Source organism: Prinia subflava, chromosome 15, assembly GCF_021018805.1.
Source record: "Prinia subflava isolate CZ2003 ecotype Zambia chromosome 15, Cam_Psub_1.2, whole genome shotgun sequence".
In the NCBI taxonomy this organism is placed as follows: domain Eukaryota; kingdom Metazoa; phylum Chordata; class Aves; order Passeriformes; family Cisticolidae; genus Prinia; species Prinia subflava.
In genome coordinates, this window is record NC_086261.1 from 20,179,110 (window position 1) to 20,198,194 (window position 19,085).

Consider the following 19,085-nt stretch of genomic DNA (forward strand, 5'->3'; position numbering starts at 1 on the left):
CAAGTCTCTTCGCAAGAAACTACACTGACACGTCTTTTTACATCTGAGGGATATTCTGCTGATTAGATATTTTTTCAATACTAGCCAACAAACAAACTTTGCAGCTGGCAAAACCAACAATTTATTCAGCTGGTATGGATTATTTTTTTCTCTCTTCTGTGTAAAACTTCAAAAAATAAATTAGTACTGGCATTGAGGCCAGTCCAAAATTTACATGGTATTTCAGTCCTTCTCAGTCAACTTTGATTGCTTATATAAGACTGATTGGCAGGAGGATATAAATTTATATTTAATTATCAAAGACCCTGTTGTCCCAGATTGATATAACCAATGACATCTCTCTTCCTTTCATGGCTATTTGTGTTTTCTACCACTTGAGTTTTTTCCATGTTAGCAAATGAAAAAGAATCAAAAGTCTCTTGATCTAAATAGTTTATTTGTACTGGACTGAAAAGGTATTGAGTTGCTTATATGACAATCAGTACCTGACAGATGTAACAACTCTTTCTAATGCCCTTTATGCAATGTTTCTTAATGTAAAAAAATAGTAAAACAAAGGAAGGAAAATCTGGGGCTTTGGTTTACATGTCTTCTTAAACAAGGTGAACTCAATTGTCACATGTGAACTGAGACTACATCCTGCAGCTAGAGAATGTAAGGAGAATTTAAAGAAATCTTTTAAAAAAGTCTTACATAGTATTATCAATTCCTATATAAAATAATTTAATATTTTAAATACTTTTTAAATAATTTATCTGTATTTAAAACTAAGTTTTTAAAATTTTATGTTTGGAACCCCTTTGACATTAACACTTAAATAATTTTCTTTAAAATATTAAAAAGTCTTTTTAAATATTCAATACATTTCAATATAAAACCAGAAAAATTAATATACATTGTTCACACATAGTATTGTACATGACACCTGAGCTCTAATGTGAGCTTTTGAATTTGTCAGGCAAGTCATAGCTTAGTTGTGGTGAACCACTTCTTATTCTCTTTCTGGATTCTTTAAGATTATAACAGATCTTTACCATCAATGAGTAGACTTTAACATTATATACACATACTGTATACAGTATTTAATTTCCATCTCTATGCCCAGAATTGTAAATAAATATTTTTTCACAGCATTTAGATCAAAATATTGTTTAGCGCATACACAAATAGATTTAAGACACACACAAGTTGACAAGAACCATACCGATTTTGCTCACCTCAGGTACAGGAAAATTTAACATATAGGTGGCAAATAACATAGTGGAGGAGTCACTCTTATATTTAAAATGTATAAGAAACAAATTATCCAATGTTTACAGGTTGTGTGAGCAGTAGGAAGTGAGGGCTCCCTTGTCCCCTCGGTGCGTTTCGCTGACGCTGCCAATGGCAGCGGCAGTGTGGGCAGAGTGCTGGTGTCTCACAGCCCTTCGGCAGCACCCGCACTTCTGACAGTTTTACCAGCTCAGACAGACTCTGGCAGCACTTCACACACGGCCAAACTCTCCAGTTTTTAGGGGTAGGCATGTCTGTCACAGAAAATGAGGTTTGAAATGAAGTCTGTCAAATTGCAACTTGCTTTCTCCATCCTGCTGTATTTGGAAAGATGATTTCCACAGATACAGGATTTGGGTGGAAAGAGGGGGGCTCTCATGCTTCCTATACCACATGCATCATTACTATGAGTGCAATAGTTGTGTCCCATTGTGCAAGGCATTCATCAAAAAGTCTTCATTTTTCTTTGAAAAGCTATTCTCCAAGAGGACCCCAAAACTTTACAAATGGAACACTCTACATAGCTATTTAGGGATACTTGCAGCAGGAAAAAATACCAATGCAAATCTACATTCTCATCAGGAAGCCTAGCCTAGAAAGATTACCCAGAAGAAGAGCACATGCCACATGATATGTGCAGTTATTCACAAATGAACAAAACTCACATTTCAGAGTTTGCACTCAGTTTCCCATTCATATGCAATCTATAAACTAGAAACTATTTGCAGGAATTATTCCATGGCTTATTCTTGATATTTGTTCCTGAAAACATAACTTCTTCACAAGTAATTCTGACACATGGTTTCAGGATGAACTTACAAGAAGTTTTTGAATTTTTCGCTTGTGTCTTTAAAGTCTGAGATTCGGAATGCACCTTCAGGAAAACAGAATTCACAACCTGAGAAATATCCTGCCTGCCTTTCACTCCTCCTGCCCTATCTCAGGCACAAAGGTGCTTGTACAAGGTGTTCAGTCAGGTGCAAAGTGGTACCTGAGGTGACTCTGGGCGTGCTTTCCATAAATTTGGTTCTCCTGCCTTCAAGGGAACAGAGTTGGAGAAGGAAATTGTTGCCTAGGGAGAATAAACATTACAGCCACTTTATTTTAATTGATCTTAAGAGATAAACAGAGGCTTTGAGTTTATTTCACAGTTAAAACATGGTACAACAAAAGGCCTCTGTTTGTGTCTCCGAAGACCTCAGCCAAAAAATTTGGATTCTGTAGGATAAAGGAATCAACCAATGCTAAACATCTTTTACCAGTGATAGCACTGGTTAGGAATACTGGTGTGCCTGTGAGGGACTAATTCTCAGCTCTTTTGTACACACAAAGTTTCAGGTCCTGGTATTCTCAGCTCAACTCTTTTTCATTAGGACATCAAAGTGACATCAAAACTAAGCATATAGTGACAAGAGAATTTCAGAACCAAAAGCAACATTAAATGCTGAACTATTAGTTTTGCCTTTGTAAAAGTCTGTCTAGACTTGGGAAAATTTGTATTTAAGTTTTTACCTTTCCTTGGCTGCATCTGTAGTGTGTATATATAAATATATGTTTATACAGTTAATAGTTTATATCAGAAGCAAGAAGCTTTATTATTCATTGGTACTCATCTGATGATAGACTGAGCAGAAAAGGTGCAGTTCTCTTGTAAAGACAATATTACGGTGACTCAGCAGAAGGAGTTCTATAAAAGGCTAAGCATACAACAGATCAAACATTTAATTTTTAAATGAAAACCTTGATCTCAGGATTTAATGGGCTTTTTTGCTTTAGATTCTTCATTTATGCTTAAGCCCATACAAAACACTGAGTTACTTTTTCCACATTGGAATCCACTTAACAGTAAAGAGACAAGCGTGGGGGTTGGGTTTTTTTAAATAAGTGATGATGAAGACATCTTAAATCAATCATTTTTCTTTTTGATAGTTAAAATGGTTATTAGTTGAAAAAATGCCTTTCTGGGGAGCAGGAAGAAGTAGTGAACACTGCAGCAATTACTGTGAAAGCTGTTTTAGAATTCAAGCCAAATTTCTAAGTCAAATTCAGAAAGATATGGAAGGACAAGTTATGAGGTGTGTCCTCTGAAGTTTCAGGTGTCTGGTGTCTCAGATGAATTCAAAATCCTGACAGGCATGTATGTTGTATGCAAAGTGCCTGGAGGGAGTTACAGGGTGTGAGTGAGGAGCTGAAGAGCTACGTAAGACATTTCTCCCTTTTCTCTGTTTGAGCAACCATTTGGATTTAAATGTGTTTACGATCACTCATTCAAATAGATAAGATATCCATCTTTGTTATCCTTTATAACAAAGTCTGGAAGAAGTGCCATTTCTGGCGTTGCCTACCTCTATTTGGGAACAGCCCGTTCGAACACATGTAAGAGGTGGTGGTGCGATACCCTGGCACTCTGAAGGGACTTGCAGCCACTTGGCATTTTCCATAAAGGAGCGCTCAGAGGAGCTACACAGACACAGCCCTGAGAGAAACTCTTGGCTTCCCCTCTGAAATGGTGCCATTCTTCCAAAAGGAGCTCAGGACCAGAGAGCAGGAGGCAAAAGAAAGTGGACAATGAGAAGCATTATACTCATTAAAAACAAGCGATCAAAAGACCCCACATTCTTATTTGCTACATACCAATCAGAGAAGCAGGTTTTAGTTAGGAGTTAAGCAAAATCTTTAGACACAGCCTCTACGAAGTTTGGTGCTGACATTAAAATACCAATTGTACAAATGATTGTGAAGACTGAAAAGGCCATCAAGCAGAGCCTATCCACTACAGAGGCTGCAAATTTCCATTCATTGCAAATGGCTTCCTCTTCATCCTGGTCTCTGAATCGGTTTGCAATGTACCTGACCTCTTCCAAAATCTTAGCCAAATCTGGGTCTCCTTCAGAGGGGTGGCCGCTGTGCAGCAGGTTTTCTTCATCTGTTGGTGAGCAGGTCATCCTCCCACAGATGACGCCTGAATCAGTGGTGGGTGTGCAGTGAACCCCTTCCAGCCCCCTGAACCCAATGTAGAGCATATTGCCGTTACTGGATTGCTGTCCACTCACAGCGTTCATCTCCACGCTGGACAGGCTGCAGCGGCGCTGTTTGTGTTGACAGGCAGGACGCACTTTTTCTTCTCCCGGTCTTTTCATCCTCAGAAACCAAGCACACCAGTTCAGAAGGATGATTCTTGTCTGAAAGACAATTTTTGAGAATAAGCATCCCTTTACACAGTGACTGTCTCTGGTGCTGCTGGTATTCAGGCAGCTGGGGTGACCGGTCCATGGTCTCTGCTCAGCCTGCACCGCATTCTAGAAAACGGTGCTGGAGTTTTCCAGATGTTTAATTTACCAGTTACTGCGGTTCTTGTCTTACACTAGCAGTGATGTTGATTGCCTCAGGCTGACTATCAGTACTGGGACTCCCCCCTCCTCTGATGGGAGTGTCCGCAGTGTTAATTCTTCCTGACACTTGAACAGTGGCATGGCAGCTTTTTCTGCCTTTACTAGAAACCATGGGTTGGACAAAACCAAACTCCTACTGAAGAAGAGTTACTATTAAATAGTCTTAATAACACTGCTTTGGATGGTAGTCAATAAAGTTGCAGTTCTTTTTCTCTTATTTGTGCTCTAATATGAAATTCACATCCATTACTGTTTGGGTGGGGCTGCCAAAACAGCTTTTGGACTGGACTGAACCACCGAGTTTTAAAATGTTATGACTCTGTTCTCATACTGTGTTCACAACATCTCGTTGCAGATTTTAGAAAAGAGATCTGGATGTAACATAAAGAAAATATGGAAAAAAATACTTTGAATTAAAAAAAAAATACTTTGCAGATTTAATCTGTGTATCATTTTACTGATTTCCACATTGCCTTAATATAGCCTCACAGAAAGTGCAGGAAAGCCAGAGACTGTTCCACTTCAAATGAAAGCTTCTGTAATTTACTTAAATCAGATTTTAAGAGCTCATTCCAGCATTTTTTTTTCAGAGATCTAATGAAATATTATTGTATCATATAATATGCAAACTTATAATTAATATTAGATTTGGTCTGTTTATTCTGACTGTGGATTGTTACTCAGAGTAGATGTTATATCCACGCAAATATCCCAGGCAGAGACCAATCTTGCCCTATTATTTTTTTACGCTATCAAGCTTCACCAAGATGGATAATCTTCTGTTAATAGAGAGTTAATTTTCTGATCCAAACCCCACCAGTGTCCAAGTAATGTTTGTTGGAGTTCAGCTGCTCAACACTACATCCCACTCCTCAACCTCAAGTACTCTGTTTTCTGAGGATGTTTGGCTCAGTACTAAACATTGTCCCCTTTAGGTCATCAAACACACGTCTAGAGAGATCTACCTTATATTCTCTTCACTGAAATGTATTTTAAAGTCACCACCCCAGAACAAGCCAGGGAATATCTCATTATCTCTTGTCCTCAGGGTACTGGTCTATGCACATTCTTTCCAGCTAGTAAGGAGAATAATAACTCATTGTTCTAGAGACAAAAAAGAAGAAAGGTCTTTCTGTTTTCAGAAAGGCCTGATGCTGCCGTGAGCTGGGTGAAGACAAAGGAGGGGACATTTAACTGGTGACAGCAGTGTGTAGTAATCTAATACAGTGTTCTCTGTAAGACCCACCCCTCACAGAAGGACATTATTTAAAAAGTCTTATGTACTTAGAAAAAATACTTTAATTCTTTGGACTTTACAGATGCTCTAGAACCGAGATATAAAGATCAGGATTTTCAGAGCAAATTCCACTTTAACAGCCATCTTTCAGAGATGCTTTTTAGGCTATGGATGTTTCTGTTTGGGCAGCAGCTAAGTATGTAGCAGCTGCACAACTGCACCTGGAGAGAAGTGTATTTCATGCATTTATCATCTCCATCAGCACCTTACTCTATTCTTCTACCTGGTTCACTTCTAACATCTGGAGCTTATTTAAAAAATACCTTCATTTAAGTATTTAGGTTTAAGAAAATCCTGATATGAGAAGTTAGTGGAGGTATATCCATTTTGTCTTGCACACAAACATTTTCTGAGAAATCAACCACATGGAACATTTCTAGACATCTCAGTTCTGGTGAAACTGTCTTTCCAAACAAAATGTCTGGGAAGGATTGATGTGTTTCTAACAGTAGGAGGTAATCATGGGCCACTAGCTACCCTGTCACATCCCTGAGCTGGACATTTATGCAGTGGACAGTGACGGAAATCAAACCTTACCCATTTAGGCATTTTTCCTCCATCTGGATCATGATGATGGTATTGTAGAACAATAACAGTGACAACAACAGAAAGACCAACAATAATCATAGTGCTGGCAAAATACTGAGCTGCAAAATAAAGAAATAATTACAGGAACATACTTTGGCTGATCTAGCTTTAATAAGGGGTGTTTATATATGCATTCATAGCATTTAGTTCTTTTTCCAGTGGAGCGCTGCGCTAGGTACTTTTGAAAGATTTCTCAACAGCAGAAAGATCGGACATTATGTTAAAGGGATAGCCAGCATTAGCTGTTGGTTTTGTGGAACTCAGCCTTTTCTAAGGAACCTTGACACAAGCTGCCTTCTAATTTTCTTTCGGCCTTATTATGGAAACTGACTTCTACTTGTTTTGAAAAGTTTCTATTTTTGTTTGAACAGTTACAGTGGGAAGATATTAATTGTGTTTAGCTCATGTATTCCATTTTCCTAATTGGAATTAGGAATACAGAACACAATCTGGCCAATTGTGTCAAAACTGCAACAAATTCTTCCATGGAAAATTGATTCTCTTATGCTTTCCCCAAATACACATACGTTCTCTATTTCATTCAGAGCAGAGCACCCATCACAGCCGCTCATCAATTGGCAATACTTTTCTAATTCAATTGCAGCCATCCATTGTGCTGGTGGTGATTTGCCTTAATGCTGGCCTTTGTGCAAAGTCACTGCACCTTGTTTGCTAAAAAAATCCAAATGACTAAGAGCTTACCAATTAAGGGCACAGAGTCAGAGGTTGCTGGCATAATTTCAGCCACAAGCAGCATGAAGACAGTGAGAGATAATAAAACTGTTATACCTGAAAGATAAACATGAAGTATGAAATCATATCAGTCACTTGTAATTATGACAGGGAGAGAAACAAAATTAATCTGAGGGAGTGCTCTCTGCAGATGCAATCCCACTGTCCCCCTGCTCCAGCAGGGTTAGTGGTGCTCCTCGCCTTCCTTGCACTGCCTCAAGTCCAGGGTAGCAGTGCTTCAAACCAGTAACAACGCTTGCACAGACGTGGATGTTTTTACATCCTTGTAATGGTCCAACTTTTATCATTTGCTAATTAGCTGAGGCAAATCAAAGCACTCCTTGCACTGTATTGGCTTTAGAAACATGGTGTGGATCTGAGTATTTGAGCATGTGACACTTGATTAATTGTCATGGAATCTACAGGTGGTGTAAATTTCCCCAAAAATAGATTTGCTGCCTTGGACAGACTTTGGTATCCTTTGATATTAGGGTTGGGTTCTGCAGGGAATTATGCCTAAGCAGACTTGACTGCTGATTTTTGGAGTTTGACTTCTGTGCTCAGTGATGAGTTCCCATCTTTCTGGAAAACGACTTAACTCTTTTCTCAGAACTAGACTTAAACAATAAAGAGTCACTGTCAGGTAGGAAAGGATTAAGGAAGAATTCATCTTAAAATATGGTGAAGGACAACTTAATTAAGGAGGCTATTACTCCTCAATTAAACCATATTCTGGAGAAATGTCACTTCCTCTACCTTTGAACAGCAGGGTTTACTTGGTAGAACTCAATTTGAATTTTTTATGGGACAAAAGGTTTCTTTACATAGTTAAACTCTGTCTTAAAGATCAAGTAGTCACAATCAGATTAGTTTCCCAAACCACTGCTTAAGTTAAGTAACTATAAAAAGTAAAATAGGAGCAATTACAATCAATCTTTCTGGGAAGACGCCATAGGCTCTTAATACAACTCAGTATTAAAGGAAGTATTAAGAAGAATTCAGTGTTAAAGTGTTCAAATGTGTATTTGTAAACTTAAGCTTTACCTAATGAATGTGAGATGCAGCAAATAAATGTGAAAAAATTAAAGCCTGCCTCTCAAGGAAGGTACTCAGGAATTGTTTATGCCTCTGCTGGTTTGGCACCAAACTCTAAAAACAGCTCATGAGCCAGAACAGGACACACAAACTATTCCTCTTGCCTAAGACTATTTAAAAAAAAACTTTAAAAGGACAACTTCTTTTGGTTTAGACACATTTACAATATCCTATTAGTACTTTACCTAGTGAGATCTTCTCTCCCGAGTCTGCTGGAAGCAGAAAAACCAACAAGGCAAGTGCCGATATAAGGACACAGGGAATGAGGAGATTGAGTCCGTAATAGAGAGTCCTACGTCTCATGGTAACTGTGAAGGTTACATCTGGGTAGGGCTCTTTACAGCATTCATAAAAGCTCTCAGTTCTCTTCCCAGGAACTCCTGTGTAGGAGAAAAGAGCAGGAAAACTAGAAAATAATGTGAACAAACTGTATATTTTATAGTGTTTAGTTTTTAAAAGGACAAATTACTTTTCCAAGTTTTACTGCAGGTAGAACTACTTAAGCTTTATTCCCACTTTTTCTCAGCTGATAAAGGAAAATCAGATAAAAGATACAGAACTCAGGTGGCAAATTTGTCTTTTTTTAATGTTGATTTGCATCTGAGCTCTGTTCTCAAGAGTTTCAAATGCCACTGGCTAGGTCATTCATTAATTTAATTTCCGTCTTCATTTCCCAATTGTTACTCCATCCATTTCAGCAGTGGAGACAAGGCTTGCAAGTTCACAGTGTAAATGAGGAATCGAGAGCTTACCTACTAAATCCCACTCTCCATTTGAAATATAGCCAGATATATCTGCCTCTTGCATTTGTAAGTCCAAGGACCAGCCTCCATAAGTCCAGGATCCAAACTTCAGGTTACATTTCTGAACATCAAATGGAAACCAGCGCACGTCTATGTAGCACGAGCTCTTAAATATGCCTAGGTGAGATTTTAAACAAGAACACTTAATTTAAATGCTTGTTCCACATAACTTCATGTACATTTTGTGACCAGAACTTGTTCTACATTGTGTCTTCTGTTTTTCATTTATAAAGCATATTTAATCTTAGTCCTGTCTTGACGTGTAAATAGCAAAAGTCAGTCATGGAGAAGGGAAAGAACTGTACCATTAATGTATTGATCTTATTAACCGTTTTTAAAGATACTCTTCCATTTTGGCACATAGTGGAAGAATATTCAGAGAAGAACTCAGATTTCAAGATACAGTAGTTCAGGAAGAAATGAAGCAGAATATATAATCTGTTTCTATTTTTTTTACTGACTAAAGTAATAAATCCTGAAACATAATAAATCCTGAAATATTTATTTGCTGTTTTATTAGATTTATATGGTCTTGATTTACTCAGGAAAGCTAGCTTCTTTTTTCACTTGTTGAGTGAGACTCTGTCCTTGAACAGCTTTCAGAACTGAATTGAAAAAAAACCCACCAAATGGAACAACTTAAGAGAGCATCTTAAATGAAGAAGCAAACCCCTGAAACCCTCTGGACATCTCAGGCAGAAAACCTAATTTGTCTGGAAAGCATTGGCTCTACTGCTGGAGTTTGCATAATTCAGATGCTAGGAAGAGTTAATCCTAATGATTATGCTAATTGAGTTGGGGAAGAGAAACAGTGCTCCACTGCTATACATCCAGACCAAAACTTGTTTGGATGAAGCATTCATTGAATCATTTCAAATAGAAATGCATGCAAGATGTAAGCATCTTACTGTAAAGTTAACATATTAATAAAAGAAACACTAAAATAATGAAATAAAAATTTACTGAGGCATTGCCATGACTTTAATAAACACCGTCTTTTTATAATAAGGACTTCCAAACTTCTGAAACTGTGCATTATGACAGAAGAATTTCCATCATTGTAATAAAACATGTATCTTGTTTGATGGTTTTCATGCAAAGGAGTTAACCATGTAACCATCATGCATCTAGGCTCACATCTGTCAGAAGATGCTAGCTAAACAAGTAAAATGTAAGAGAATTTATAGCAAATGTGAAACCACACCATATACAAGTATTCCATCAAAATTTATGACATGGAAACAGCCTACCTGGTGGCAGGTATTGGCAATGTCCTGAAGAATTGACTAAAACATTAGTGTGAAAAGTAGCATCAAATCTTTCATCAGCACTAGAACAGGGAAAAACAAAATGGGTTATTTGCTCTTTGAGTGGCTGGAGAGTGTCTGAGACAAATCTGTTCTCATGAAAGGACTGTGTTTTTTCCTGCCAGCAGTTTTCTGTAGCCTCAGAGTAACTGGCCTGATACTTGTGGGTTTGCTCCTGATTAAGAACTGTAAGTGAAGGTCAGCCACCTCACGTGTGCATAGATTCATTAGAGTGCCTTGGCTCTATTGATTTCCTTTTGGAAGGTAACCACTTTTCAAAAACTTCTCAAGCAACTGTACAGGGAAATCTGTTCTCTAGCTGTGTACGTTACCAGCAGCTGATGGATACTGAGGAGATGGATATTCCAGTGTCTGTGTCTTCCCACCTCTTTGCATGGGTGAACATTATTACTGCATGTCATACATGAGACTTTTTAATGCAGCTCCAGCCTTCATTATCTACCTCAGAACCCACAAACTGCATTCAGACAAGAGCAAAAAGCAGCCCTATTCGAGGTGTCAGTGTAGTGCTGTGGCCAGCACTGCCCTGCTGTGCTGTCCTTACAAGTCTCCAGAAGAAGGATCATGTCATTTGGAGAGTGCTCCAAATTATGAAGTGGCATCTACTACCAAGGAATATCTCAGTTGTGCCTGGCACTATGTCCCAGAAATTTACCAGGCATTAACATTTAAAGGACTTCTGTATGAAACACAAGGAGACACGGGCTGCTGTATTTGTTGTGCTGTCGTAGTGTCCAACCTGGCACCTGGAGGGGTGGGCTGGCACACGAGGCAAATGCAGAGCCAGCTGTAGTGGGCAGGGCAGAGGACTGACACAAACCTCAGGGTCCAGATGCTTGCAGCAATCTGGGCTTTCAAAACCTGTGCATCTCCAGATTGACTGGAACACTGCAAGTCTCTAATGTCTCTTCGCCCATTAGTGATTTAGTATCTCATAATTTTCCAATCACCTTTTAAGACATCATCAGAAAAACAGAGTAAAAATCTGAGATGGTCGTAAATTGAAATATTCATAACTTTAGCAGAAAGTCAAGTATATTAAAATGTGTTTCTTAGCAGGAAAACCCTTATTGAAATATTCTTTTTTTGAAAATGGGAATTTAATATTTGATCTATTCTGATGCCAATTTTGTGTCTCAGAAGCTAAAATAAAGCAACTGTTATTTTAGATATTTTTAATTTGTGGTTTTTAATTTGCATTTTGTTTTCCCCTTATGTATTTGAACAACTTAGATTTTAAAAAATATCTGGGCTGGTTTGTGAAATTTGCAGACAAGAAAAAAACTAAATCCAAATAATTTCTTGCCCATCTGGAGTTCCACTTTTTCCTGTGGTGAGCAGAAGGCTCCCAACTATTGAAAATACTTGCAAGTACTTCATTTGAACTGTGGAGAGAAGCAGAGAAGTCTCAGCATTGTGTCTGATGCCTGATTGTGGGACAAGGCGGGGACAGGGCAGCTCCGTTCTGAGGCCATGGAACGGTGTAAGCCACTCCCTCAGCTCACAGCTCACGGCTGCATTCACCGCGTTGTGTTGCAGCTCCTCTGCCAGCTGGGGCTCTAATTCTTCTTCCTCCGCATCTTCACTGCCTGTTTTTGTGATATTTGTAAGAAACTGGTGCTGCAAAGATCTCTGCTGATTGCACTGCCAGATTTGGTAGAGGATACTGGGGAGGGGACAGCAAGATCACACACACATTCTCACAGGTGTGCATGCACACGGTGCTTGGGTCTCATTTCCTTAGGAAACCAGACTAAAGCCCTCCAACAAGGTTTTGTATTAGGCAAATAATTGCTTTGACTTGAAATTAATAAGAGTTAGATGATGGAATTCAAATAAGTAGTCAAATTTAGGATGTAAAATTATCTATGCCACACAAATCACTTGTTAAGTGGAAATTAATGACTCCTGGGCTGGGTTCTGTTCTCTTCCTCTGGAGTGGAGGGCAGCTGAATACCAGGGAGCTGGTTCTGAGACCTTGCTGCTGTTTCTGGTAATTTACAAAAATAGAATTTTTACAAGAACACAAATGATAAAGGAACCTTGATTTCATTGCCACATGACTTTGCCTTCCATAGGCCATTCTTAAAAGAATATCCAGTGGTAGTCAGATTCAAGTATGAAATTCTTTTTTTCTGAAAAAGGAGTGTGTGTTTTTCTGTGCTATGCTTCTTTGGAATGCACAAAGTAGCTTGAAGAGAGACTGGACTGAAATGTAATGTAAGGATAGAAAACCATTTCTGCTACATTTCCTCTTCAGGGTACAACCACTTGAAAGCAGGTATTGATTACAGGACATTGAGATGACAAAGCTGCACCTAGGAGATAGAATCCCACTGGGACCTAACCTCATGTTTATAAAACTGGAAAAATGAAACTGTTAAAATGAGACGTACTTTCCAGAATTTTTGTTATTCCTTGAGTACTGAACAGTATGTGACCATTTGGAAAATAATTCCACCAGAAATGAGCACTTTAATAAATGTAGTTAAAAGTGGAAGACAGTCCACATGACACTAACACAGTCAATCCTGGAATTCGTACAGAGCCCTAGATTTTCTTTCCTCAGAAAAACTACAGATGAACTGACCCTGCTCTCCTCACAACACACTGGATGTAAAATTTAATACAGCTGCCACAATTTCTCTGTACTAGGCTGCAGCAAGATATGTAAGAACTCAAGACATAGTGAAACATGCATTCATTAAAATGGAAAGTGAATTTATAGTTCATTAATTTCTCTGTAACTGCAGATGTGTGTCCCTAGTGAAGCATAGAAATTGAAAGCATCTATCTCAAAGTGGCATGTCACTAGAAGGGAGCATCATAATATTCCCAATGTAATTTCATACAGGAATAAGAATTTCTTCTAAGTAGCTTTGTTCTCTGACTAAACTCTGCATAAGATTTTTGGATTAAATATGTGTTTGTAATAGAGAAACTGTAGAATAACTACTTCATGACTGAGTTATAGCTAACAATCTGAAGACTTGAAAACCTGTATTAACAGAAAAATTGTGGTTTCAGTTTTCCAGGTTATTGTGACCCTTCTCATTTTATAAATCCACTCCAGCTACAGTTAACATGCATATATTAATATCACAAATTTCTAAAATATTACCCTTTCCTTTTGGATATACTTAAATACTGAACCCTAAATCATCAGGCACGTTGCCAGTCTCTCTCAGGTATGTGATATATATGAGGAGGAATATTGTCATAACTCATTGTTTTGGAAATCACTAATTGCTGTTGTAGAGTGCCAGTTTTATGATATGCACAGTGTGTCATTCTTCAGAACAATGGAAATGAAGGTGTCATTTGTCAGATTCTCCCAAGAACACTGTCATTTATGGAATCAAGGTAGCTAGGGATAACTTCTCAAGAAAACAAATTTGCATTGGAAACTGTCTCACTGTGAGGTGAAAACACCTCACTGAGCAAGTGAGGGGCTCTATCTAATACCCGTCTCTGGTACCAGGCTGCTCCATCTTGTGTGCAGAGTGATTGAAGGAGTTTCTTGGGCTGCTTTGTGGACAACTTGCCATGCTTAAACCAGAAGTGAGTGGTAACCCTGCCAGGCAGTTATCCTGAATATGAACTGCACCGGAGCTCCCTGCAGATCACTCAGGGTTAGCTGCACCTCTGGGCCAGGCAAATGCTGCCACTGGTGCAGTTATCCCATTGTTCCAGTGCAACAGCACCTGTGACTGCAACACTGAACACAAAGATGCAAACGGGAGCAGAACTGTAGCTGACATTGGGAACAGCTGTTCTCTAGGTCTTGTTGCAACAAAAAGCAGCTCCTGGAGTGGGAAGGGGGATCAGCAGGGTAAGAACAGCAGGGTGTGTTCTTATGAGACTTACAGCAGAGAAACAAAGGAAGGAATGCCATCAGGAAGACAAAAGGTTCACGTCATCTGCACAGGCAGAAAATCAGTGTACCCTGGCTACCACTGCTCCATGTACAGAGCAGATTCGGTTCTTTCCAGTACCTGGGCAACAGCGCACAGGCCCACAACAACTGCAGCAAAAGGCAACTTGTTATAGAACAGGCAGCTCTCAGTTTTATATTTTGAACTAAATAAATTCCACAATGGGAATTACCATGGAACAGTACAGCCAAAGAATCTCTCAATGTCAGCCAAAGAATCTGCAGTGGATTGATGGCAATCTGTCTGTCCCTGAAATAGGCCCAACTCAGAACAGTTTGACAAGGAGAGCAGCAAATATCCCAGCTATTTTTGGAGCAGGAGGAAAGAGTAACACCAAAACTGGACATGGAAAAATGCAACGATCCTTCCAGGCAATTACCTCTCCTGTCTGTAGTGAAACCCAAACTAAACCCTGACAAGCAGGCAAACATCAAATTTGAATTCACCAGTAACCATTCAGACCAAAAAATTTTGGAGAAAATTATCACTATCCATACCATTAAACACCATCTCATAAAAGCTACTCAATTGGAATGGTAGTAGGGACAATACTGTTATTCACAAAGTATTTGCAAATATGTCCTGTTCTGTGAACAGGAGACTGGTCATTTTCCAATATTCCAAACACCTAGCAAGTTTTGGAAAATTATTTAAAAATATAGGCATTTGGATGAGATGATTATGTCATTTACGTTGTGTTTGGACAGGGTGCTAGAAAACTTCATGTAGACTCCCTTTCCCAGGAAAGCTGCTTTCAGGAGCAGCTGAGCTTTCAAGGGATATTTTGCAAGTCTCTGATTCTATGATCTTCCTTCCATCCCCACACACACACAAAGAAAAGTGTGTCTACCTGTTATAGAGAAGAATATCGGGCTTCCAAATCAGTCCATCAGGAAAACGGACATTCTTCACTCCTGGGTATTCAGACACATTCCACTGTAGATAATGATCTGTCCAGTACTAAGCCATACACACAAAAAGTAAGTTAGGTCATCTCATCCACTGGTTCACTGTAGTTCTCTAGGGACTACATGGGCTGAAACAATAGGTGTTGTCTTGTTTAGCTTCAGAGAGCAGAATGTTTGGAACGAGTGAATCAGGCCACCTAGAGCTCAATGGAACTCATAAACCCCCCTTTTCAATTCACACTGCAGTGCACATCACAGCTTAGAAGGTATGTGAGGTGCTTCTGTTTGATTGTTCACACTGTCTCAGGTGTCAGTTTGGGACTGAACTGCTTTCATAATTCATACAGTAACTTCCATGTTTTTATCTTCATAGACAACTTTGCTTTCTGTGGTTGGAAATTCTCGCATTGTACCTTCCTAATAGCCCTGAGGTAGCGCAGCCAGCATTCACTGCTGACAGCGATGGCTGTGATGGCACAAGGTTAGTGCCAGCAGAAGGTCTTGGTAGCTCCTGGCGTTGGGCAAACTCTGAGGCAGCTGCTCCATAGCACTGCTCGGTCGCACAGGTTTCCTCCCTGGCTGGCGCTTCCTGCGCTGGAGGCGGCTGCCCTGGGGCTGCCTGTGCTCCTTTCAGCCCGGGCCTGGCTGCTGGCTCAGGCAGGCTGGCTCAGGCACACCAGCAGGGCTGTGATCTGAGCTCAGCACTGCTAAATCCCACCCTCTGCCATTGAAACATGTGGTGCTGCACAGCCATAAACAAGAGCAGAGCCCCAGCCTGCTGCCAGCTGAGCACTGTGCAGCCCCAGCAGGCTGCTGACCTCCTGCACTCCAGGGAAACAGCATCAGCTGCTGTGTTTTCCTGAAACTGAGGTTGTACATCACTCCTTACTAAGCAAATGGCTTGTCATGATACTGGGGTGGCTTCTGTTGTGCACCAAAGGTGTAATGAATAAAGTTCAATTCATTTTACAAAATTTACAAAATTTTTCTCTCATGTCTAGGGTTCATTATAATGTACTTCTCTGTATCTCCGTTATTATGTTGTTTACATTAACTTCACTTGGCTGTAGGCATCATGTAACTTACAGTGAGGACATGTCCAGATTTCTTCCCAAGCTGTTGCAATGCCAAGTGTTCATTTCTTAAATACAGACTTTTAAATGGGTGATGTACAACATTTACCCCTTCAGTCTAGTAGTCCTTGTTTGTTAAAATGTTTGATGGACATTAATGTCAGGAAAAATTACCAGTGGGTATTGTAGAGGTAAATGTTATTGGTCATTCTCATGGGGTATTCACATCAAACTGCTTTATGCAATTCCTTGCATTACTGTCACAGGCAAGTTTTGGGTTGATACACCAAGTCCCCAGTTAGCCTCATGCTGCAGGTATTCAAGTACCTTTACAACAGCATAAATGATCATTTTGATGCCTTCAACACAACTAATAGCATTCATCATGCAGCTTTTGTGAAGTGTTTACTGTACTTATTCTTGGCCTGTGCTTCTGTATTTATCTCATTCAGTTTTTACAATGAATTCGGAGCAAAACTAGACAAAAGATCTGAGTTGTGCACCATTTTTTCTTTTAGCTTTACAGATTACATTTTTTATGGGAATCTTCAGTTGTTTGGCTCTGTTCATAGTTTTTATTTTCACAGTTCTCTAGTTAAGATATGTGTGTTGCTCACAGCCATCTATACACAGCTTCTGTAAGCTGATCAACTGCTTCTCATATTTTTCTAGAAGTTTAACATGCATTTTCCCAGTGAACTGTTTTACATGAACTTCCTGGTTGACAAATGTCCCTGTAATTTTTTTACCACTTCATCTTTGTGTAATGTACAAGTCCTGAGATGGCAGGATACATCTGTTTTTCCCAAAGCCAGCAATGTGAGCAAATAAGCTGTGTGGGTTTAAGGCACGGAAAGCTTTGGTGACTTGTTCTCAGGAGCTGCCAGAGCAGGTCACTCACACTCGTGGTGGCAGGGCTGGGACTGGCAGGCTGCGCTCACTGCCAGCTGAATGCATCTTGGATATCAACAGATCCCATCATTTCCTGTCCCAGCTTACATTAGGAGTTACCATGGTCACTACACTGTGGCGCAGGGTGATGCCCAGTGACGTAAAGACAGTCCAAGGGCAGCAGAAAATTTAATATTCGAGCTTGCATTAGAGATAATGTTAAGCAGATTTTACTCTGTTAGATGCTCTGTTAGCCCTGTGTACAAAGTGCTCATCCATCCAGCAGGGCATGATGTGCTTTATTTTGCTTTAACTCTAGAGCTACCATTAAAGGAGCTGAAGCACTTTTAGTTTGGATTAAAATAGCAAAGAGCTCAGGGTGCTTTGGTTAGTACCAATCTATGTGATTAAGCAAGGCTTCTGCTATAACTTAGATCAAGTTCTAGATTTTTGATGCTGAACAGTATTGCCATGGACATAGCAGTCAGATGAAACAGTCTGCATGTATAAATACTAGATTTATATTCCCCTTTTTCTCAACTTATTTTTTGTATTTCAGTATTTTGGAGATAATTACATAAATATATTTAAGATACGTTGCTGATTATATACACATATATATCAAGGAATGCAGTGGAGAGGGATTTCAGGGAAAAAATTATTTCAGATAATTTAGAATAATAAAATGACATGTTTGCCTTAAGCATGCTTTGAATCTGCCTAGAACACCATTAATAGACAGTTAATATGCAAACACTTTTATTTTTATGTGTACACAAGCCATGAGGAGTGGCTACATTTTTTTGTAGTAACCAAGTGATCTGTTCATTGCAGTCTTAATGTGCTTCATATCCAGTATGTGCTAAGGTGAATAAATCAAAAGAAATACAGAATATATAATATAATCAAAATTTTCCTAAGGGGAAAAAACCCAAACTCAAAACGGATAAGGATGCTGTGAGATAAAAGAGAAGGAAAATGAATGACAGCCTCTTGAGTATGAATTGTTATTTTTCTGGTAAGAAATCATAGCAACTATGGTCTTTGTAGCTAAAAGCCAAAAACATATTATATTTGACAGTTTTAATCTTGCTGTACAACAGGCTTGTAAAAAAGCATGAGTTGAGTGCTTCTTCCATGTCAGATTTTCTTTGTGAATCTATGGCATAGCCGTGCTGTCCTTACAGGTCATCAGAATAGGCTTTCATCTGTTTCCCAAGGCCTACCCCAGTGCAAGTGAGGTGCTCTATCTAAAATGTTACAATAAAAGAAAAACGCCTTTAAAAATGCCTTTAAACTGAATGAACTGGTAAAAGAAACTGAAAGGTGTAAAGCTCCTGCAAAAGCCGTGTGATTGTCTGGAATAATAAAAATCTTCTGTAACTTCTGTAACTTCCTTTACTTAACCCAAACAGTTCCGTTTCTGTAATACTGATGGCAAATTAATAATTTAATTCTGTAATACTAATGGCAAATTCTCATCCATGCTGCTATAGATGGAGAAAACTCCACATCACCCTGTCCTTGCAGAGCTTAAGACAAACTTACAGAGCAAATCTTTGTGGATGCTTTAGGACTCCCCAGGAGTCAGCATGCTAAGAAGCACCTTGTTAATTCTCATTCATAAAGTAACCTTTCAGAAAAAACAATTTCAAAACACTCCCACAAAGCTCTTGAATTGTCTATTATCTTTCCCTTTTATTAAAAAGTGAGTAAAAATTGACTCCTGCCCAGCAATGCTGGCCATGAGTTCATGAGGACAAAGTTCTCT

At 39.2% G+C, this 19,085-nt stretch overlaps 1 protein-coding gene across 1 annotated transcript in view; it reads right to left on the reverse strand.

The window, feature by feature from the left end:
* Positions 1-429: 429 nt before the first annotated feature.
* Positions 430-19,085, reverse strand: part of LOC134558670 (neuronal acetylcholine receptor subunit alpha-7) — a 38,771-nt gene continuing 20,115 nt past the window's right edge. Inside the window, exons 4-10 of the mRNA XM_063412766.1 lie at positions 15,293-15,402; positions 10,430-10,509; positions 9,129-9,296; positions 8,562-8,756; positions 7,252-7,338; positions 6,499-6,608; positions 430-4,454 (exon numbers count right to left, since the gene is read on the reverse strand). Of these exons, the coding sequence (XP_063268836.1) occupies positions 3,936-4,454; positions 6,499-6,608; positions 7,252-7,338; positions 8,562-8,756; positions 9,129-9,296; positions 10,430-10,509; positions 15,293-15,402 (1,269 nt within the window). The 3' untranslated portion in view covers positions 430-3,935. The remainder of the gene's footprint in view (positions 4,455-6,498; positions 6,609-7,251; positions 7,339-8,561; positions 8,757-9,128; positions 9,297-10,429; positions 10,510-15,292; positions 15,403-19,085) is intronic.